Source organism: Aspergillus niger (genome assembly GCF_000002855.4).
Source record: "Aspergillus niger supercontig An09".
In the NCBI taxonomy this organism is placed as follows: Eukaryota; Fungi; Ascomycota; class Eurotiomycetes; order Eurotiales; family Aspergillaceae; genus Aspergillus; species Aspergillus niger.
In genome coordinates this window covers 750333-771818 of record NT_166525.1, presented here as the reverse complement: position 1 = coordinate 771818, position 21486 = coordinate 750333, and the positions used below count along the sequence as shown (strand labels likewise).

The following is a 21486-nucleotide window of genomic DNA, read 5'->3' as shown; positions in this document are numbered from 1 at the left end:
TTCTAAGGCGGCTCGAAAGATAGAGATGAAGCGCGTGATTTTGTTTGTTGTTCTATTATTACTGGTAGTACTGCCACTCATAAAGTCTGCTGCTTGCTTGGGGTTGAGTAACAGGATGTCGAGAGCCGTGATAATGCCGAAGCCGCCGGCGCAAGCAGATAAAGTTGTTATATATGGTTGCTTTTCAACAGGGTAGAGCATCAATGTGAAAATCCATATCATGAATAGGATGGTCAGGTAGCGCAGATGAGATCCCTTTGGAGTAACTATGGTCACGATTGGGGGGATCAAGGTTTGCGTGGTGCCTATGAAAAAAAGTCTTGAAACTGGTTGATAGTATCCGGCCATGATGGTTTCGGGCACGATTGGTGTGCGCATGAAGAATAAGAAATTGTAGTAGAGTTGAGGTATGAGACTGTCTCGGGTCCATAGTGATTATGAATTTGATTTTTGGTTGTAAGTCCCTTTTTTCACCGCTAGTTCATTTAATTTCCTGAGCTGAATGGAGAGAAAAAGCAATATGATAGAACAGTTAGATAAGTCCTTTGAGAAGTGGAATGATCGGCATGCGAGACGGAGTATTTCGGAGGTATTCTTGTGGCTTTAGTGGACAATCCCTCACAGGCTTTCTGCCCTGACAAGGAGATTTTATCACAGATTAATCCCCGAGGTGAAGTATATGGCAGGATATAATTGGAGGAGAAAAGTCCCTAAGGAAAAGAAATATATTCTAGTATCTGGTATACTAAGGCCTTTCCACACGAGGTAATGGACAGTCGTGAATGGGAGGCACTACAGCTGAATTTCCTTTTGTTCTCCACTGTACTCATATGCAAGCCCGCAACAAAAAGAGCAACAAGAAGCGTATCAGTTCTCATATTCTAGATACTTGCTTAATTGCGCTCAGTTAGCTTTTATCCGAGCACCACCACATAATAATAACCAAAGATAGCCCATAAGGTCAATGCAACAAGCTCAGTCCGTGTCGAGCTCTTCACTCTAAACTAGAAAGCCAGTCAGTATATCTTACGGACACCGGTGACAGGAAGTATGCATCCTACCAACCTAGGCTTCAACTTAAGGACCAAGGCAGCGCCCGGTGAGCTTACGGCAAGCGCTACTGCAGCAATCAGAGCCGGTAGTGCACGGGAGCCCCGCTGTCATATCTCAAGTCAGCGTTTATGTCCTTCGATGCCGGAGTAGGCAATGTTCAAAAGAAAGGGGATGGACTACCGCCAACACAGCGCTTCTCCAGTCCCTCAATGGGTGTGTTAATGCTGGCTTCGCGCTCGTGATTCAAGTTGACGGAAGTGGCGTTGGCGACAGCTGCGAACGCTGCGAGGAAGAAGACCCAGGTCTTCATTGTTGTTAATTGGGGTAGTGAACGGGTCGCGTGTGCAATGGGTGGGATGTGGGAAGGTGAGTGTCATTGTGAGCAACATGTGTGAACTCTGAGCTGAAGTTCAGGTCCAATTTATAGCTAACCGCTTTGGAATGCCCCTTCCCCTCTGATTATAAGAGATGGATGGTGGGAGTGTATGTCCCGATGTCATTCCCCTACTAACATTAGCTCTTAGCCTGTTCGATATTAAGTGATGGGCTATTGCGGCTTGTTGAAGAACTAGCTAATTCAAATGATTATTCAGGGTTCTCCATCGATATAACTGAAAGTGCTTTCTTGAAATGCCGAAAGACAGGCAGTTGAGACTCTCCAAGGGCTGAGCATGGTGCTCAACGGCCTCATCGAATTTCCAAACAATGAAATCGTGATTGGTATCTTCACATCTTCAAGAACCCGTTGAGAGATACATAGGGCCAAGAAAAGGTGAAATCCAAGAAAGATCACTAAGTCGTAAGAAGCTCTCATATCAGCATATCATTACTAAAAAGATCCAGCCATGAGAGACATACTCAATCCACATGAGGGGTAGCGCATACCCACAGGGGTTCAGACATGTGCAAATGATCTTATCAGATAACCAGAGGACCCACCAGTACGAATCAGGGTGTTGGCTGTGGGCTATAAAGTATATGTAGAATAGAGATATATCCAATGGAAGCTCCATGCAAAGGTTGAGGTAGCCGGGGGCAAACAGTTCCGGTTATACCTGGCTGTGTCAAGGGCTTGGAATATATTACAAAGGATATAAGCCTTGGTCCTCAGCATTAACCTTGGCTGACGGGTTATATCAAACCGTGGATTCTGTGAAGGCCAAGACTCTAGCCGGTGGTTCTGTCTCACTTGTCCAAGAACTCAGTGTAACATACGTTGACCAAGGCTCCTTTCATTGGACAGCTCCACTTTTGATAAAAGAAATAGTGGCTAGTACTGAATTGCAAGACCGGCAGGAAGGTAGATTGGAGACTAATCAGTTCCGTGCTGTCTTATTATTTAAAAGAGTAGTAGCTAGTATTCTGAAGTAGTATTGGTTTACAGTCTTGGAAATTACCGATGAACTATTATATCATATAGTATATACTGTGTCTGCAGTGTTATGATAACGCTTTCTTCTTGAAGTTTTGTTCTTCAATCATTATCAATGAGCAAGGTGGATAGATCTAGCTTATTGTTCAGTTTGCTATCAGTCAAAGTGGGAATATACATGTAGTAGAAAGGAGAAAGCACCGCTACTCTAAAATAAACTCATTGAAAACATAGTCTTCATCATATCTCTCCGGATTCTTACACCGAGACATCTACCTTATTTCATCCCCACTCCCATCACGTGAATACTCACTCACAGCCCTGTCACACCGCTGCGAGCCTATAGAAGTGAAAGAAATACCGTATCAACATTCAACTCTTTCAACTCCACTACTTCCTCCCCCTCATACAAGTGCATACTGATGGCAGCATGCAACTCCCCGTTTACAGAGACAGCCCACTATCCGGCAATGGAGTTACGTCAGCAAAGCAATCCCCCCCAATCCTGGAGAAGAAAGAGCATAAGAAGCATCATCTTTGTTACAAACTACGAAATTCAGTATTAGAACTACCAGGCAGGGAACTATATCCGCAGTTGTGTAATTCTGAGAAAAGCAGCGTTTAGCGGGAATCTGTACAATAAGATAGGTAGCAGATGGCAAGCTGCTCCAAGCACAGGAGCTCGTTTGGAGATACTATTCATTCTTTCAGAATGAGAAACAGTGACTGGTTTATTCTTGTGGTATTCTACCGATAATGCATGGTATTAGCTTTTACTACAATAACCTCTTGTTGTCGTCGTGGAGTTGTAGCTATGAATGATATTCCTATCCATACCAACTGTTCTTGGCTGGTGTTGATAAGAATCAATTTGCTATTCATACAGCACACGACGAAACCACCAAGACCCAACAACATTTCTCTTCTTCGTAGATAACCCCCCTCAATAATAGTCCCATTCCCGCAAGGAAGCCGATAAGCGATAACTACCGCATCCTCACGGTAATAACAAAACGCACTTGAGACTAGATAATCATTATCTATCTTATCGGATTAGATTGGATCAATTGGCCGGGGAGTGCGGAGTACCATCCAACACATAATTCATCCCCGTCCAATGATCCTTCCTCCCCACTTACCGAACGGTTGGGCTCGGAATCGTTCCGACGGTATGTATATCACATCACTATGATGGATCTTTGGTATTTTCCTAGGTAGGTGCTTCCTCGTGTGAGTAAAGGTGAAGGATATATAATCCCTGTTGATGAAAGTGGGCATTTATATGAAACCCTTATCTATATAATGATACTGCCCCGGATTATGACATGATTTTAAAGAACAACTACTGTGAATTATCCTTTGCAATGAAAATATTCAATTGGAGCTAGTCATCAATCATCAATCAAAGTGTCCTTCACCAAGACTAAATATCCAATCGTGGCCCATGATAATGCCTTTTCGCGTAAGCAAACCAGTTCCCTACACCTAGGATCAACATGACGACTAGCACTACTGAAGCGTAGTCTGAACGTTATATACGCGTTAGCAAATCACCTGCATCATCACAAAGCAGATAGATAATAGGGGGAAAAAGGGAAACACGTACTCATGTTACTCCCCGTAACGGGAAATTCCGTGGGAAAGCAAAAGAAAATCGTCAGGATGATAGCCCAGATAACGCAGACAACGTTACAAACATATCCGAGCATATTGGGCACCTTGAATGGGCGATCTGGGGGAAGGTACTGCTGACTCCGCCCGCCGAAGAGGAGAAGAAGAGCTGGGATGGCGTAGGAGATTTGGGCTACCACGACGGTGGTGCTGATGAAGGCGTTGAATGCTATTATTGCTGTGTGTCAAAACCAAACTCTCCCTTTTATTTCGTGTATGCGTGGGTAAAGGAAGGCTCACCAGTTGTCGAGCAGACATAGACAATCCCGACTAGTAGCACTGCTGCGCCATCCAGAAGAATGGCCCAAACGGGAACTCCGAGGGTAGGATGTATAGAGGAGAGACGAGAGGAGAAAAACAGAGCGTCATCACGAGCAAAGGACCATGTAAGCCGGGAGGCGGTCTGATGCACTGCGTTTAGTGCAACGAAAGAAACGACGAACAGTGCAGCCATGAAGACTGTTGCAGCTGTTGGGGAGCGGGTGGCCTTTTCCCAGATGAAGTAGATAGGAAATCTGGGCACATTTCCACGTTAATATTTCACTCTGTACATGAATCTGGGGCGTATACGTACCCTGTCGGTGTGGTTAGGGATGCTTCAATATTATCATAGCTGTATAGGATGGCAATGGCAAAGGGGAACCCTGTCAGGAGCCCCACGATCACTGTGACAAGCAGAGCCTTTGGTACGATACGAGCAGGCTCGAGACATTCCTCTGCAAGGTGTAGTGCTGCGTCGAGTCCGGAAAACATGAACTGAGGCGTGGAAAGCCCCGTCAAGAAGGAGATGCCGTCCGGCCAGCCGCCTGAGCCGTTGACGAACTGACTCCAAGTCTTTGAGGTGTTGACATGTGCGGAGGAGCGTACAGGACAGGCTATAATAATGGCAAGGAATGTTGAAATGGATAGAATGACTGTGCGAGGAGAAGCAAGATATTAGTATTGCCTCGTGTGAATTGGCAGGGGGCTAACTAACACCCTAAATTGTATACCCAGAGAGTCTTGTTGGTTAGGAAGATGTTGTAGATGACCATTACTGCATTCAGCAGTTGATATACCAGAAAATAGTGCCAGCTTTGGGCTTCATATGATGGCTGCCATCGGATGACGATGGCCATGAGTGCCTCTGTTCCGGCCAGTGCAATAGAGGCCCCAAGGGTAACCCACGCAAACACTGCGGCCATGCCACTGAAGTAAGACAATCCGCGACTCCATCGCTTAGACGCCAGGATGGATGTGAAATGGTACTGGCCACCAGCAGTGGGGTACACGCTGGCCAGCTCTGCCAAAGTCACACCCGTGCAGAACATGGCAGCAGTAACCAGCAGAATGCCATACAGGAGAGAGACTGCACCGCCTGACTGGATTGCAATAGCAAAACTCGTGGCTATAGCCACCCAACTATTTGTATTGTTGTACCCCAGGGCAATTATACTGACGATGCTGAAGTTTCGCTTCAGGTGCATGTCCGGGATACCCGCAAGGGCAACCTGCCCCTTGTCCATGTCGACTTCAGGGTCTGCCGAAGCGGCATACCCTGATTTGAGGGGCGAGGCCTTAGTATTGTCCGACTCCATAGTCTCTTATGTTCTTCTTTGTGTGACGAGGGACTGCGGAATCAATATGTTTTGAGAGGAGGACCATCCGTCTTATTAATCCTTCTTCCTACGAGTATAACCTTAGCTCCGCACAGCTAAAAGGGACGTTGACAGCTGTAAGCCTCGATTTCGACAAGCATCGCAGGTCGATAAGATCAAAGCGGTGGGGACTGAGTTTCCTTGATTCATCCTGTTCATCCAGGCCCGATAGGGATGACTGATGGCTGATACCCAAGATATCCCGGAACGCTTATCGAATTCCGAGCCCTGTTATCACGCCCCGTCCAACCAAGAGGGAGATAAAAGCAAGACCAACCCCAGATTAAGGTTAGGAACGTTCATTATAGCGGAACTAAGGCGGAATTGTTCATGAACTGGATATGATCGTCGACGATCGTGCGGAGGAAATGCGGCTAACCATGGCATAGTGTCGTGGAGCTTGCCCTATATCTCCAGACTCGCCGCCGGGCCTGTCAGAATGAGAACTTCCCCGCAATATCCAGGCAGAGGGATTTTGGCGTCTATGGCTTCTATTGGTGTTCCACTGCGGTGATCCATGAAAGGGGAGCTGCTCCAGAGTAGGTTCCCTCGGTAGACGGGGTTTCTCCGCATTGCGGAATGGATCCTGCTGGGCACATGGGATCAATCGATCATCTAGAACTCACGCCGGAGCGGGCAATCAAAGGATATTAATGCACGGGAATCCAAAACGAGTGTATTTATTATAGTCTGTGCTTTTTCTGGGATTGGACGTCTCCTTCATAACCAGTCAGCTGCCTGGTCAGTCCAACAGATCACCCCGTATGGGTGGTCATAAACCAAAAGCCTCTCCCCTCCTCTCATGAGCTAATTGACTTTTGTCTAATTCTAAGTTTGCGAAGCCGAGTCCTCCAAAATTGAAGCTGGCGATCATTTGTCCACCAGACCTACCTTCCCCGAGAGTCGCCACTTCGGCCCCGCATCTCATCCAGGTACTGGGCGGACCGCATTCCAGATGGCTTGTCTGTTAAGCGAGTCAGTGTGCGACATACGCATGATCTACGCCTCGCTGGAGCGATGGAGGCCCTTTCCGCGAGTGAATAGAGCTGCAGTAGCAGCAACGAATCCGAAACACGCTGACGCCAAGAATGACAGGCGTATACCCCGGTAATAGACCATCCGCGCAGCCAGCTGGATCTCTGGCGGCAGACTATGGATGGCAGACACTGAATGTCTGATGTCGTCGATAACCTGTGCGAGTAGCATAATACTGATCAGCCATTGTTTCGGGGTATTAGTAAGTCCATTGGAAGGAGAGTTACTTTCCATTTGTCTGGTATTCCACTCAAGGCCTCAGCGAGGCCTGAGCGCAAGGTGTTCTGGATAATGGTGGACGTAATGGCGACGCCCCACACCGTACCCATCGAACGGACCAGATAGACAGTAGACGCTGAAACTGCGTGGTCTACAAATCAGTCAGTTTAATTGTTCAGTCAAGATATCTCTGGCGAAGAAAGTGGCGGAAAGGTGCTCATACCGGCGTGATCGAATGCGGCAAGGAACGTGAACAAGATGCCTGGATAAGTGATGCCTTGGCCAAGACTGGCGGGAATCATGGCCGCGTAGTACTTCCACTCTGCGTCATTGAACTGAAGGAGCATCACAAGTATGTTGCCAATGCACATGAGAAACGAGCCTGTGCGGACTAGGTAGGCCAATTTACCCCAGCGCGACATCACATAGCCAGAAATCACACCACCAATCGGAGTAGCAAGAGACGGTACGGCAAGTCGGGCACCTGCCTTAGAAGGGGAATCCAAAAGGATTACCTGAAACAATAATGGGAGCGTAAAAAGGAACTTTAACGGTCAGCAATGAATTGGGTACCCGATATCAGGGTCACTCACCGCATAGGCAGCCATTCCCACGCAGACATTGGCAACCTGCGTAGCAACAGGCAGAACACCTTTCAACATTCGAGGGGGAATCAATGGGATTGCAGTTGTCTTTGCCTCAATGAGTACGAAAAGGCCCATTGATACTATACTTGCCACGAATGACAAGATCACCCACACGTTGGACCAGGGGAGCTCATTTCCACCCAAGCTTAGACCCACCAACTGTGTTGAAAGACCAACGATCAGAGCACAAGCTCCAGACAGATCTACGTATTTCCAGATTGTCCGCAGACTCCTGCCTTCGCTGGCAAACTTGTCCTGGGTTGGCAGGTTCAAGACAAGATGACCGGTAATCAGAGCTAGAAGCCCGACCGGTACTTGTAACAGAAAGCACCAGCGCCACCCAACTGAATCGACAATGGTCCCTCCAAACGATGCGCCGCAGATGGACCCAAATCCATGTAGAACGTTTTGTACGGCTTGATACATGCCGCGACGACGGAAGGGGATGAGATCTGAGTTGATAATAGTGGCTGGATCACATTAGTCTCTCTTCTGGAAGATTGACAAGTGAGAAAGGGGATATTTGCGAGTGCATACCCATTGTCATCAAGCCTCCACCGCCAATACCGGTCAGCGCTCTCATCAGATTCAGAAGGACAATATCTTTAGCGATCCCACAACCCAAACAGCCGATCATGAAAGTGATTGTCGCTGTAAAGAAGGAGGTTCGGCGACCGAAAATGTCCGAGAAGCGACCGTATAGTGGCTGAAATGCGGTGCTAGTGATCAGGTAGGAAGTTGTGAGCCACGAGGCGGTATTGGCTGCGTTGAATTCGGAGCTGATTACAGCATAGGTTGAGGCAGTGATAGTGCCGTCGAAACCAGACAGGAACACATTCGACATGATGGCTGTAATTGTGTTAGACCCCTCATGTCACGAACTGACCATCGACAAACCTAGTTGGATCCAAACGAAGCCTACCGGTGGCTTCCAGAGGGCTTCAGCATCGGGACGCAGCAAGGGCTGCTCCTCGTGCGGTGTGGGCACCATTAAGTCAGGTTCGTCTCTGGCCATGGCATCGGTGGAGGATCGTTCGGAGGAAGCACGCATGGCTGGTTCGAGTGCCTTTTCAGCTCCGTCTCTGAATTGACAGCTCGAAGATCTTTGCTTGTGCCCCTCTGGGTACCTGGCAATAGATAAACACCACCGACACACGGGCCCCTCTGTGGGGTCCGGCTTGTACTGTGTAGCGGCCATGGCGCAATAGCGTAAGGATCTTGCTCACGTACCCGCTCTGCCGTAGCGAGGCTCCACCATCGGCAGTGACAGTGACAGCGAGCACAATAGACCAGTAGCCAGCAACTATGTATCCCAGGTGTCTTGCAACAATCATGACATTTGGTAGTTTTCCCAACAAGGACACAGAGAGCATAACACACTCCAAGATATGTGAACAATGCCATCTTCATGGGTACTTCGTAGTAGATCTGAAGGGGGGCTGCTGTAATCCTCGGTACCGAGTCTTGCTGCTGCAGATCCCTCGAGGGGCGGTGTCAACGCCGGAAAATGGATTTACTACGGTTACTAATAAATATTCTTCCGGGAAGGAACTGCTGTTGAAACATATAACTCTGGTCTTCCCCTGTAGTTCGACATACTAGACCCCGATTTCTCCATGCCTCAATCTTTCAATTCAGATTTCATTGAGCTCTACAAGCTCTACTCATAGATGGGTGTGCCTTATCACCTCTGAGCCACTCTTACCATGCACTGGGCGATAACATTGCCGGAATAATGTGGATTAGGTGCATTCGATGGATTGTCGCCATGTCCTTGCTTTGACAGGGGAAGTAGGAAAGCCAATACGTTGCTCCGGCCAATCACTTCGTCTCGCACCCGCTCACTAAATCCATCAGAATTGACAAGAAAGGTCACGAACGGAGTCTTGAATCGGGGCGTTTATATGAGTGTGCAGTGAAAAGGTACTGCAGAACTCAGGAGATGCATGTTTAATGTTCCATTAAAACTTCATCCCCATTCCTCAGGTATATAAGATGAAAAGAAAGTCTCGTCCAACTTGTCCATTCGTGTCATAAGGTGAATTCCAGCCGGTTACCTGCAAAATCCCTGGCAAAAAAGCGGCTCGGATATTCGATGCCCTGGGCGCCTACAATGAGGGATTCACGATTAGCAGGCTATTATGGTGAGACCAAGCCATCTAACACAGCACGATGCGGCCGCATCCGCTCAGAGAGATACTGCTTTTGAGGAGCTAACGAAGAGCAAGGGAAAGAATAACATACCCGAGTTTTGTTCCCCCGGCTTATCAGCGTGCAAGGGGGCAGCATCACCCCCTCTCTGATGATGTTCCCAGATGCGCTGCTGCAGGGCCAATAGCTTGTCCAGCGACGCGACTTTCAGGCAAGCGTGACGGTCGGAATGTAAATCGCTGTTCGACCCAAAGGCTACATGAATCTGCTGACTGCCATCCGGCGTCAGGTTGAACCTACTTAAATTAACCACAACTGGTCCATCTTATCGAAGCGTGAGCATCGATTTCCTACCATAGGAGAGTTCCTTTCTGTAGATGGGGAACTGGGGCTGATGGCAGACCCAGGGTGTTTGTGTAGAACTCCTCCGCCCGGTCCAGGGTGCCTTCCGGGACGAGGATGTTGACGTGGTGGAGACCAGTAATCATATTGGCACAGTTGGTTGATCTCGTTTCGTTCTTTGAGACCACAAATGATGCGGTGCGGGGGGTGCAGCAACAGATAAAGAAGACGTAGGATCAATACCCGGCGTGGTGATTGTTGATGGATGGATCGGAATCTGATTTCCTGGCTGGTGAGGGGTTGGTTTCCCCGCGGGGTAGATTGATGCCACCACCAATAGTACTACCAAACTATTGATCTATCTGCGAAAGACAGGTAGATAGCACTAGTTGTGTTATATCTCTCCACCATCCGCACAAACATGTCCTGCACCCATCATATCTCGATCGCAAGTTCGAAATCTTTGATCTGATGCCATTTTTGGGGTCATCCAGTCAACTAGTTAGTCCGTGGTCAAAAGTCCGCTCATGAAGGAGATTGATGGTATTATTGCATTTTCCAGAGGGCAAAATTTTGGCTTCATGCTTCACGAGGATGACAGTCTAGTTCAGGCAGTGATCGAGAACACCGACCGTCTTCCATCTTGCACAAAGCATGTCCCGTTGCCTTTGACTCTGATTATAATCAAACAAATCCAAACCAGTGGGATGCCGATTGCCGGTCGGCAGCGGAACTCATTCCGCACCTCCCCTTTTTTTGCTTTGCCGGCGGGCATCACCACAATCAATCACGTCGCTATAGTTACTTATTCTCCCATATGCCATCTCACCGTCTGACGTAGGCATCAGATGATTGTCTTACTGACAGTGACTCAAAGGTACAGATGGCGGTCCAGCAGATACTGAGGATGCAAGCAGGGGTCGCGTCTAGGTCTTTCATGTCCTCCACCGATATCTTTCTTCGACGGAAATCATCCCGGCGAGAAAAGTCGGGCTGAGCCCACTACAATATAGCTACTCCCCAGGCGATGGGGAATGCTCGATAACGCCATAATCATATGCGTCCGAGTTCCGGAGAGCCTAGTCCATGGCCTGGAGACCCGGTTTGAACTTCCCGACCACTTCTCTCGGCTCCGCCACTGCCCGAATTTTAAAGTTGGCTGATTTTACTTCCCGGGCGGACTCAAGATACTACCCATGGCCCAGGCAGGAACATTGATAGCTACCTAGCCGAATCTGATGGTCCGGCATCAAGGCTTATACCAGGTCGTATATGCATAGCGCCATGTCTGCTCCGTCTTATCCGGGACAGCCCCAGGGAATCCTCTATCCACCGACTCGGTGGATCTAAACGCTTCTGGCTGAGTGGCCGATGCTCTTCCTTGATGACCCACTAGAGCATTTGGTTTGGTTTCCGCCCAAAGCTGGGTGAGAAGAAGGAAAAAAAATGAGCGGCGAAAATTTGCAGGGCCTTCCTGGGGCCAACCAGACCATTATCATATTTAATATTAGTACCATGTATAAGCCCCGTGTTCGCTAGCTGACACTCGTGCCGTTCTCAAGCCCCCTCGTCCGCCCAAAGTGTAGGTGATTCGTGAATCATGGATCGATTCCATCATGATTCAGCCCGGGCCAAAGCCGACGATTCCTCGTCCATAGCGGACGGTGTCTCCCTATCCCGTCGCCGCTACTCGCAGGGCGGACCCCCCGGCAATGACAGTATCGAGCTCGAGCGAATAAACACCTATCGTCTCCAACAACAACTGACAGTCGGATCTCGCGGAAGTCGCATACCACAAGACCAATGGTTGCCTATTGGGGCGGGCAAGCCGTATCCCCCGCCTCTACCGGACTCCGAGGCATATGTGGTCGAGTTCGAAGGAGCGGATGATCCGATGCATCCCCATAACTGGCCCATGAAGAAGAGGTAAAGCAACACAACTTACCTGTCGGACGTGTATAGACATGAACGGTTGCTGATGCCGTATAGGGTCATGCTTGGATCACTTCTCACCTCCTGTGCCCTAGTGACCGCTTACGGCAGTGCGGTGTTTGCAACCGCGGCTTCAGGTGCCGAGAAAGAGTTCGGCTTTGGTGAGGAAGTTGCGGCCCTGGGAACGACTCTGTATGTCCTAGGGTTCTCGGCCGGCCCAACAGTGTGGGCGCCTAGTTCCGAGCTGCTTGGCCGGCGATGGCCGCTGTTGCTTGGGATGTTCGGCTTCGACCTCTTCATGATAGCTACTGCCACCGCCAAGGATACCCAAACCCTGATGCTGTGCCGTTTCTTTGCGGGTTTTTGTGCGGCCAGTATCATTGCTCTGGTGCCTGCTAGCCTGTCTGACGTCTTCAACAACCACCAACGTGGTGTTGCTATTGCCATGTACACTATGTCGGTGTTTACCGGTCCTTTCACAGCCCCATTCATCGGTGGATACACCGCGTCAAGCTATCTCGGCTGGCGATGGACGCTATACGTCCCTGCCATAGTTGGGTTCTTCTGTCTCGCGTTGATAGTGTTCTTTACCACAGAGACCTATGCCCCAATCATTCTGGTCCAAAAGGCAGCCATTCTCCGGCGCCAGACGCGGAATTGGGGCATCCACGCCCGCCAGGATGAATTGGAGATTGATTTCAAAGAATTGGTCACCAAGAACCTGGCGCGTCCGTTCCTGATTCTGTTCACCGAGCCCATTGCGTTTCTGCTCACCCTCTACATGTCCTTCATTTACGGATTGGCCTATGCGTTGCTGGAAGCTTATCCGATCATCTTCGAAGGTACCTATGGCATGACCGGTGGTACCGCAGGGCTGCCCTTCATTGGCCTTATCATTGGTGAAATCGCCGGTAGCACGTTTGTTCTGTCTTTGTCGGGACGATATTCGCGGAAGTTGGCGGCCAACAATTACGTTGCGGTGCCCGAATGGCGTCTCCCCCCTTGCATCGTGGGTGGTGCGGTGTTTGCTGGTGGACTATTCTGGTATGGTTTTCTCCACGCATGTGTACAACGCCAGACTCGGTGGAAATACTGATAAGCGGAGCAGGTTCGGTTGGACTGGATGGAACAGTAACATTCATTGGATGGCACCCACGGCTGCTGGTGTGGCCGTAGGATTTGGCTTAACTTCCATCTTCATGCAGTGCTTCAACTACATCCTAGATACGTACTCGAAGTTGTGAGTGTCTTCAAACCCCCCATACCCCTTTTATAGTAACCCTTGGATTACATGCTAATTAAGCAGTGCGGCGTCTGCCTTTGCGGCAAATACCATGATGCGATCCATGGTGGGTGCCGTCTTTCCTCTTTTCACGCGACAAATGTTCAACAATTTGGGCATTCAATGGGCCGGCACATTGCTGGGATGCATTGCCGTGGTAATGATTCCCATTCCGTTGATGTTCTACCTCTTTGGTGGCCGTCTTCGGCAGAAGAGTAAATTGGCCCCTGTGATGGATCTGATGCCGCCTGCCGAAGAAGATATCAAAGAGGCGTAGATTAATAATTATAATCCGGGGCCTTGCTGTAGATATAATACAATGATAGACACCACATAGACTAGATAACATAGTTCCCATATTTGCAACCGTACTCTACAAATCCGTTATTAAAACGGTGAAGAATGTTAGCCCGGGTCTCGACCGAACGCTGCAAGTTCGACGTTGACAAGCATAGCCATTCATGCGCCTGTCTAGACGGTCCCCGAAATGGCCTCGACGGGGCGACTAACATAAAATGGATGCTATTATAATCTGTCTAGAACTCCGTCGATGACTTTGCTGGTTTCCACCTCTGAAACATAGCGACTCGGAAGGTAGATCCGACCACTCAAACGACAGTATGGAGCCTCGAAACCTGTTTCTCGTTCTGTAACAGCATATTTGAGTGTATCTGGGGAATCCTCGTGTAACCTGAGTTTATATGGAGGTTCCGGGTTCCTGGGTGCTTCTTTCATACCAGTCAGTGGTGCAGGGAATGTAGCTCTCGGAGGATTTCCCGGGACAAGCTTGCCATGCTTCTCGGCTGGCTCCGAGTGACGGGAGTAACCTTCAACGTCTCTTCTTAAGTAATATTGAGTTTCTTTGTGACCCAGTAACTAAATGGAGTACTAATCTACCATTGGGTTGGGGCTCGGGCGAATCGAAACATTGCCGGTGCTGATCACCATTCCACCCAGCATCTACGGTGGGTGTACAAGCAATGTGCTCCTATGATACATGATCACACAGTCTCATCACGCAGGACTACAAATTGCGTGGCTGGGACTAGATCCGGAGACCTTGCTCTCTCCCTGATGAAGTCTCTACGTAACCCCTACCCGCGTACGGCAGAATTTACCAAGGCTTTGGGTCACTGGCGATGCCCCCTCGTAGAAGCCTGGCTAAGCATTCCCAGAATTCGGTGGCTGGGAGCCGAATATGGAAGTGAGACAGTGTCTGCTGAATAGCACGGCCATTACAAGCCAGCTATCTACGCTGTATAAGATCTTCCTTCTCTGCAGTATCACCTTGTGTGAAGCATGACTCGTTGTTTACATCGTGTCCGCTGCCTCATGAAGAGACGCGTCCATCCCTTATTGATTCGGCAGAGGGAAATCTGCAATCACATCTACCCCCGTACCCGCTAGTATACTGGTCCAAAAGAAAACTAACCATAGACATCATCATGGGCTGTCTCCAGATCTTCCTGCCTGGTATCGGCTCTTGCGTTGCTTTCCTGCTAGGCATTTTCTCTCTCTTCGCTGGCAGCCAGCGCCAGTTTCTACCCCAGGCAGACCTCTTAACCGTAAGTTAACGATGTTTCCGATCATACCTTCTACCACTCATATACTCTTCACTAGTTACACACAGGAGGTGCCGGTGGACAGGGTGCCCCCGATTATTTCTCCATCTATACCATGTCCTACTGCACCAGATATCAGGAGATATATGTTTCAGATGAGACTACCAACGCCACAACAACCAAAACCGAAATCGTTGACTGCTCTGACCGCAGCGTGCTGTTCACCTTCAACCCTGGTGAAGCTATAACAAAAGCCTTGGGCACCCCGTCAGGCAGTCTATCCCCAGACAGCTGGCCGTCCTGGATAACAGACGATTTCGAGGCGTTAGCTCCCACCAACACAACGATGGTCCTGCTTCTGATCCTTGGAACTGCCACATCCGCTATAGCCATCGGAATCCGCATCTGGACGGTCGTGTGTGCGCGAGCATCGGAAAGTAGCAGGCCGCCTATGTACCCCGGAAGCTCGGCATCTAGCTTTGATTTTGACATCCCTCCATCTAGTATAGAATTCTTTGCTTTCCTGGTTAGTATAGAGTCATGGCCCCTGGCATCATCCTAGATCGCTAATGTCGTGTCTACTATGCAGGTGAGCCTTCTCAGCTTTGCAATCGCTTCCATCATCGCCAGCGTCATTACCACGGAATTTGTGAAACTGATCAACAAATCCGGTAATGGTTATGGGGTGTCAGCGACGACGGGGACCTCATTCATGGGAATGGTCTGGACAGCTGCGGTGCTGCAAGCTCTTACTACGGCGAATAGTCTCGCTGCTATTCTCCGCTATCGTGCCCAGCATTGCCGGTGTGATTGGGATGAGCAGGCCCCTCCTGAGTCGGCGGAGCAGAAGCCGCTGGTAGGAGCTGATTGATTGTGCGGGCTGATTGTCTTTGTTTGTGTTGTTGTTGGTCCTTGTAATCTTGTAACTACTATGTGCATTGGGATATTCTGCATGGACGTGTTCTGTATCATAAGTGTCCTAAATCATTTATGTAGTCTGTTTTGAAGTGGACTTGGCACTTCGATTACCGGCTGTCTGAGTTGCATACTCTGCTACTGATTGGGGCGGACGAGCTATTGAGTTAGAATACATGTATGGATTGTGTGTCCTGTACCGCACAAGAGGAGTGTTGGCTGTGGAATTGAAGGCAACACGTGCCAGTCACCTGTCAACATCAACGTTTGGGCTATTCTCTTCCCTCCCGGCTTTCTTTATTACATCCTTCTACCTTTCCTGAATATCATGAGCATCCACTCCAACTAATTTTGCGTTCAAATAAGACGGCTGATATTCGTAAAGTGCTACGTCTTCTCAAAGATTTTCTATCCCGTCACTGATCTAAATCGATGAACCCTAGAAAACATTACCCGAGAGAAGCTCTTCGCGCGATCCCAGATGAAACACGGGGATATGTTGCAAGGGGGCAGGCACCTTGACGACCTGTCCTCCGGCATACGTTTCATTCGTCCACCAGTATGTCCAAGGCTTGGTGTTGTTCTGTCCCGTCTGCGGCAGATACACGGGCCACTCAGTCACGTTCGGCAAGGTCACTGGCGAGACCAGGAGACGTGGGCCAAACATGTACTGTTGCGTCGTGTAGTTGCTGTTCGACGACACCAGCTGGGAGATCTTCGGGTCTGTCTTCTCGAAATCCATATACAATGGGCGCATGATGCTCCGGCCTGTGAGGTGGAACTGGTTGAAGATGGACTTCAGGTAAGCACCCAGCTGGTAGCGCAGATGAATGTACGAGACAATGATGGGTGTGTTGCTTGCACCATAGGACCACGGCTCATTGGCACAGGTGTAGGCGTCCTGGAAATAGCAGGTCCGGCTACCGTGAGTGCGCATGAATGGCAGGAAAGTCGTCCAAGCCAGCCAGCGCACATACAACTCCCGGTATTCAGGCGTGTCAATGTTTCCACTCCACCAAACAGTCGAGTCGACTTCGAAGCCACCGGCATCGACCGTCCACCAACCCCAGCCTGTTGCTGCGGCGGACAGTCCACTGGCTACTTGCACTGCCAGGGTGTCCCAAACGGATGTAGTGTCTCCCGACCAGATCATGCTGCAGAACCGCTGGGATCCGATGTATCCAGACCGACTCAGGGAGACATGATCGCATGCGCTCCCTTCCTTGGTATCTGTTGCATTGCGGAACCCCTCCTCAATTGCCTGCTGATGCGCCCAGGGGTACAGCTTACCCACGCTGAGCTGCGTACCAGCGGCATAGTTCACGTTTGGCAGGGTGAACGGGATGGACTCAATATACGTGCTCTGTCCGTTGTTCTCATACGCCTCACCCAGCGCTCCGCCATCGGCTTGGTCAATCCAAAAGTTTTTGATACCCTTGTCGTAGTAGTTCTTCTTCAGCATGCTCCAGAGGAACTTCCGCGCCGAGGGGTTGGTGGAGTCATAGTTCCGGATGTATGATCCGTTCCAGGAGTCAGTGGTACCAGGTCCATCGCGCGTGGCCGAGAGAAGGCCGTTCGCCTGCAGGGCTGCGTAATTGACGCTGTCGTCGGCAACACTGGGCCATAGCGATGCCATCATTTCGGCGCCGGTGAGGTTCTTGACCCGCGCCGACATCTGCGCAACATTGGGCCACAGGCGAGGATCGAGCGCCCAATCACCCTGGTGAGCCCAGGACTGGTAGTCAATAACGATCATGGACACCGGGATGTTTCGGTCATGGAAGTTTTGAGCCAGCAGCTCCACCTCCGTTTGGTTTTCATATCGTAGCTTGGACTGGATGTATCCAAGCGAGAAGTCAGGCGGGGCCGGGGCCCGTCCTGTGAGGGCCGAAATCCGCTGCTGCAAGGTGTCGTAGTCGCCCGGCTGCGCGGCGACGATTACATAGTCAACAAGCGTCGTGGACGCGGCGGTGAATCTGGTCCGGAGGGTGCCAAATTCCATACGCCCCTCAGCTGGCATGTTCCAGATGAAGGCATAGCCTTTATTGCTCATGAAGACCGGGGTAGGGATGTAGGAGTTGAAGTTGACCATGTCAATTACGGAGCCCTTCTTGTTGATCATATGATCCTGTTGCGTGCCCGTACCATAGATCTGCTCATCCGGAGTCGCACTGAAAGAGAACTCAGCTGAGAATTCGGCCCCAGGTCCCGGCCAGTAATAGTACCGGGGGTTGAGAGACTTCAGCGGAGCATATTCGTTTGTGAGAAGGGTCTCACTTCCATCGTCATTGACGCGATAAAAGGACAGTCGGTATCCGGCTGTGGTACCACCCCAGCCGGTGGTGCGCAGGATGATATTGCCGTTGCGCAAGGTGCGAGGCTCCGTGCCGGTGGTTGCGGTGTCATAGCTCATGCCATGCGCAGTGTCCTCATAGCCTTCGATCGGGGGATCGTAGATGAAGCTGATCTCGTTACCCGAAGGCGGACGGAAGGGCCATGCGCGCACACGGAATCCGTCGTACCCAAACGGCTGGATAAGAATCGTCTCAAAACCATGCTGGATACGAAGACCGGTAGAGTTGGGGGCAAAATAGGTTGCTGCTGCAGCCTGAACCAAGGCCCCTAGGGCCAAGAAGGAAGAGAAGTACATGTTTGGGCCTTCTATTTGGAATTCATGATACGGCCAAAAGAATTGACGCCCGCGTTCCGTCAATGCAGGGGCAAGTGCTCAGTGCTATCAAGATGTCTTCGATGACGATTTAAATAGTCATCGCCCCGAGATTTAGCCGATTAGGCTAATTGCATTATTACCAGCTGAACAGGCCATAGTTTGGAAGGAATTGGTCGTACGAGGGGATGCAGTAGTGTTCCAACGGTGGGAGATGCTAGCCGGGGATGATGGAATGGGCTGTGGAGATTGAGATGCGGAGAGAAGTCGAGAACGGGTTAACAGACTCACTAACTAGCGGGCGAAGATCCACTTGGTCCGACGACCCTTCCGGCGGAGGGGGAGAGAGCCCAATGATGTCTGGGATGGCCAAGGTGATGTGACCCTCAGTGAACATCGAGGGGGCAAGAAAGAGGATGGCTTGGCCAGGCCCATCATTCCATGCTCTCAAAACTCGTGCTTGTCCTATCAGTCAAGGAAGGGTTATGTACCAAAAAGGGCTCATGACGGGGGAGGGAAGCCGGGAAGAATGGGATGAGATCCACATTGTTGTTGACCCTCGTCGTGGAGATCGATCCAGGGTCTGTTTCCCACTGCGAAGGGAAAGCACTACGCTATTCAATTTCCTGTCTGCTGTCACTCTCGCCAGACAGAATCTTCATTATCATGGCCCGTCTTCATGGCCGACCTACCCAGCTGTTGGGACCCATACGGACTATTGGCAAATGGCGATCTGCACGCCGCACGGAGCTGACCGAAGCAGTGCCTTACATTATTCCAGGATTAACAGTAATGGCATCCCGCCGGGATTGCTCGCTCCAGAGTGGCGGGGAATCTTCAATCCGCCATGCAGATCTGACGTGTCCTTGCATCGGTCGCATTGAATTCCTGCGGTGCCGGTTCTTCCGACCCCGAGGCCTTTTTGAACAGGCCCTAGCGGCCGGTTCGCGCAGAATGGGAACGCAGGCTTTATTTTCGGGGTGGTCAATTATTGAAATAGACCATCCATTCATTTCCGGGCCGGGATTGGCATGATTCAACCAAGGACCGATGCGTCTAGCTGGTCCGGTCCTAGATGAGGCTACTTAGTGGTGAGGAGGCACTTCGATTAATCGAACAGGGAAGGGCCGTTCGTTCGCTTAGGGTGAGGAAAAGGCATCGGAACAAAGTAACATAACACCAGACCAGAAATCACTCTAGGTTTCCATGACTGGGCATGGACAGGCAAATGCGGTTCACGGGGGGATAAAGTTTACTCCCACCTCGGAGACAGCGGAAGATGCCGACAGCCCCTGTTGACACCACAAAACAACTTCATGCGTAACCAACCAGGGAAGGCCATCTCATGTCGCCCTCACAATTCTTCCAGATAAGGGTATCTATCGGTGTTTATGTACCTCGTCTGTCGCAAGTGCGCAACACGACCGACCTGAAAGCACAACAGCCCCTCGCGAGGATGAATAGTGGCATGCTTCACAACATCCATGGGATCAGTGCATCGCTGACGTCAGAGGTACAATCTTCGAGGCCTGGATGTGGCTCAGGACCTGGGGGAGGCTAAGTATTCATACCCCAGCATATATCCCCAGAATCCCTTGATGATCATCGCGGGGATAGGGGTTAGCCACCCCAGACGGGAAAGCCTTCTCCCCACAATTTGGTGCTGAAAGATTATCCGGGCCAAAGATGACTCGTTGCTTTTCTTTTCGTCACCCGAGTATTCCACTCCTCTCTTCTTCATAAGCACACCCCTCCATCGCTCCATACAGCCATCATGCCTATCTCCTGGCCACCTACCTCCATCCCCAATGAGTTTGGCATTGCCACTCTCTCTCTCGGCAACGCCATACACCATAAGCTCCCACCCCGCCTCGAAGCCGCAGCGAAAGCTGGTTACCGCTGGATCGACCTCTTCGACGAGTGCTGGGCGGCCTACCTCGAGGAACATGGACTTCCCGGTGACCAGCTCTGGGAAGCAACCCCTGACAACTTGCGGGTCGCCCGTAAACTCGGCGATCTAGTCAAATCATTAGGTATGCGTATCGCATGCACACAACCTCTACGCTGCATCGAAGGTATCAAGGATCCAGCGGAGCGACGAGCCACGTTGGACCTTGTTGCGAAGCGCTTCCCATTCATGCGTGCCTTCGACACCGACCTCGTTTTCATGTGTGCGAATATCCGTACCGATACTGGCGTCACCTCCGACCTGAAGACTGTCGCACGCGATCTCGCAGAGCTGGGCGACATGGCCAAGGCATACTCCGATGCAGACGGCGGCCCCATGCTGCGCATCGGCTACGAGGGTCTTTCCTGGGCTGTGCGAAATACTTGGGCGTCCACCTGGGAAGTTGTGAGAATGGCAAATCGTCCCAACGTTGGACTCATAATCGATGCATACAACGTGCTGGGTGTTGAATATGCGGATCCGTATAATCCCGCAGGTCATGGCCGCATCTATTCCACCGTGGAGGAGTCCACCGATGTGCTCTGCGCGTCCTTATCGTCCCTCGTGGCTTCCGTGCCTGGAGACCGCATCTTCTTCTTCCAGGTGGGGGACGCGGAGCGTGTGGATCCTAAGAAGTTTCTCCCTCCGACAGATCCCAAGATACCTGCGCTGCTACCATGGTCACGCGGGCATCGATTGTTCCCGTTTGAATCAGAGCGTGGGGGGTATATGCCAGTTCATCTGGTTGCTGCCGCTGTGGTAGCGACTGGATACAAGGGACCAATGTCCCTGGAGGTGTTTAACAATTCGTTGAATGTTCCGGGTGAGGATGTTGCCCCTGTACATGCGGAGCGAGGAATGACAGGTCTTCGCAAGCTGGCAGAGGCAATCCCTCAAGTTCCGGCGTATTGGGAGATGTGGCAGCAGGGAATTCGGTCCATGCGGCAGGGCCGTCTATAGCCGTGCAGCTTGACTGTGTCAAATATCTACACTACCAGTATATAACAACTATGGAAATATTTAGCGCTTGATCAACCCATCATACTCCGATA

General features: G+C 50.5%; 8 protein-coding genes across 8 annotated transcripts; 3 read left to right on the top strand and 5 right to left on the bottom strand.

The window, feature by feature from the left end:
* Positions 1–914: 914 nt before the first annotated feature.
* Positions 915–1363, bottom strand: An09g03360 (hypothetical protein; the record flags this gene model as incomplete). Its single annotated transcript, XM_059749716.1, has 3 exons — positions 915–1004; positions 1062–1157; positions 1241–1363. 3 exons carry the CDS (start codon positions 1361–1363, stop codon positions 915–917), a joined length of 309 nt encoding a protein of 102 aa, XP_059601381.1.
* Positions 1364–3848: 2485 nt separating this feature from the next.
* An09g03350 (uncharacterized protein) lies at positions 3849–5673 on the bottom strand (the record flags this gene model as incomplete). Its single annotated transcript, XM_059749715.1, has 5 exons — positions 3849–3949; positions 4032–4274; positions 4337–4611; positions 4671–5010; positions 5073–5673. 5 exons carry the CDS (start codon positions 5671–5673, stop codon positions 3849–3851), a joined length of 1560 nt encoding a protein of 519 aa, XP_059601380.1.
* A 1059-nt stretch (positions 5674–6732) lies between these two features.
* On the bottom strand, positions 6733–8968 carry An09g03340 (uncharacterized protein; the record flags this gene model as incomplete). The annotated part of the gene is made up of 7 exons (XM_001393614.3): positions 6733–6924; positions 6996–7138; positions 7211–7532; positions 7581–8104; positions 8172–8483; positions 8532–8761; positions 8865–8968. 7 exons carry the CDS (start codon positions 8966–8968, stop codon positions 6733–6735), a joined length of 1827 nt encoding a protein of 608 aa, XP_001393651.3.
* Positions 8969–9665: 697 nt separating this feature from the next.
* On the bottom strand, positions 9666–10273 carry An09g03330 (uncharacterized protein; the record flags this gene model as incomplete). The annotated part of the gene is made up of 3 exons (XM_001393613.1): positions 9666–9742; positions 9879–10081; positions 10140–10273. The coding sequence occupies 3 exons, from the start codon at positions 10271–10273 to the stop codon at positions 9666–9668; spliced, it is 414 nt and encodes a 137-aa protein (XP_001393650.1).
* Positions 10274–11727: 1454 nt separating this feature from the next.
* Positions 11728–13618, top strand: An09g03320 (uncharacterized protein; the record flags this gene model as incomplete). The annotated part of the gene is made up of 4 exons (XM_001393612.1): positions 11728–12053; positions 12117–13103; positions 13168–13299; positions 13366–13618. The coding sequence occupies 4 exons, from the start codon at positions 11728–11730 to the stop codon at positions 13616–13618; spliced, it is 1698 nt and encodes a 565-aa protein (XP_001393649.1).
* A 1168-nt stretch (positions 13619–14786) lies between these two features.
* Positions 14787–15774, top strand: An09g03310 (uncharacterized protein; the record flags this gene model as incomplete). The annotated part of the gene is made up of 3 exons (XM_059749714.1): positions 14787–14906; positions 14962–15429; positions 15466–15774. The coding sequence occupies 3 exons, from the start codon at positions 14787–14789 to the stop codon at positions 15772–15774; spliced, it is 897 nt and encodes a 298-aa protein (XP_059601379.1).
* A 483-nt stretch (positions 15775–16257) lies between these two features.
* An09g03300 (uncharacterized protein) lies at positions 16258–18468 on the bottom strand (the record flags this gene model as incomplete). Its single annotated transcript, XM_001393610.1, has 1 exon — positions 16258–18468. One exon carries the CDS (start codon positions 18466–18468, stop codon positions 16258–16260), a length of 2211 nt encoding a protein of 736 aa, XP_001393647.1.
* Positions 18469–20260: 1792 nt separating this feature from the next.
* An09g03290 (uncharacterized protein) lies at positions 20261–21394 on the top strand (the record flags this gene model as incomplete). Its single annotated transcript, XM_001393609.1, has 1 exon — positions 20261–21394. One exon carries the CDS (start codon positions 20261–20263, stop codon positions 21392–21394), a length of 1134 nt encoding a protein of 377 aa, XP_001393646.1.
* Positions 21395–21486: the final 92 nt, after the last annotated feature.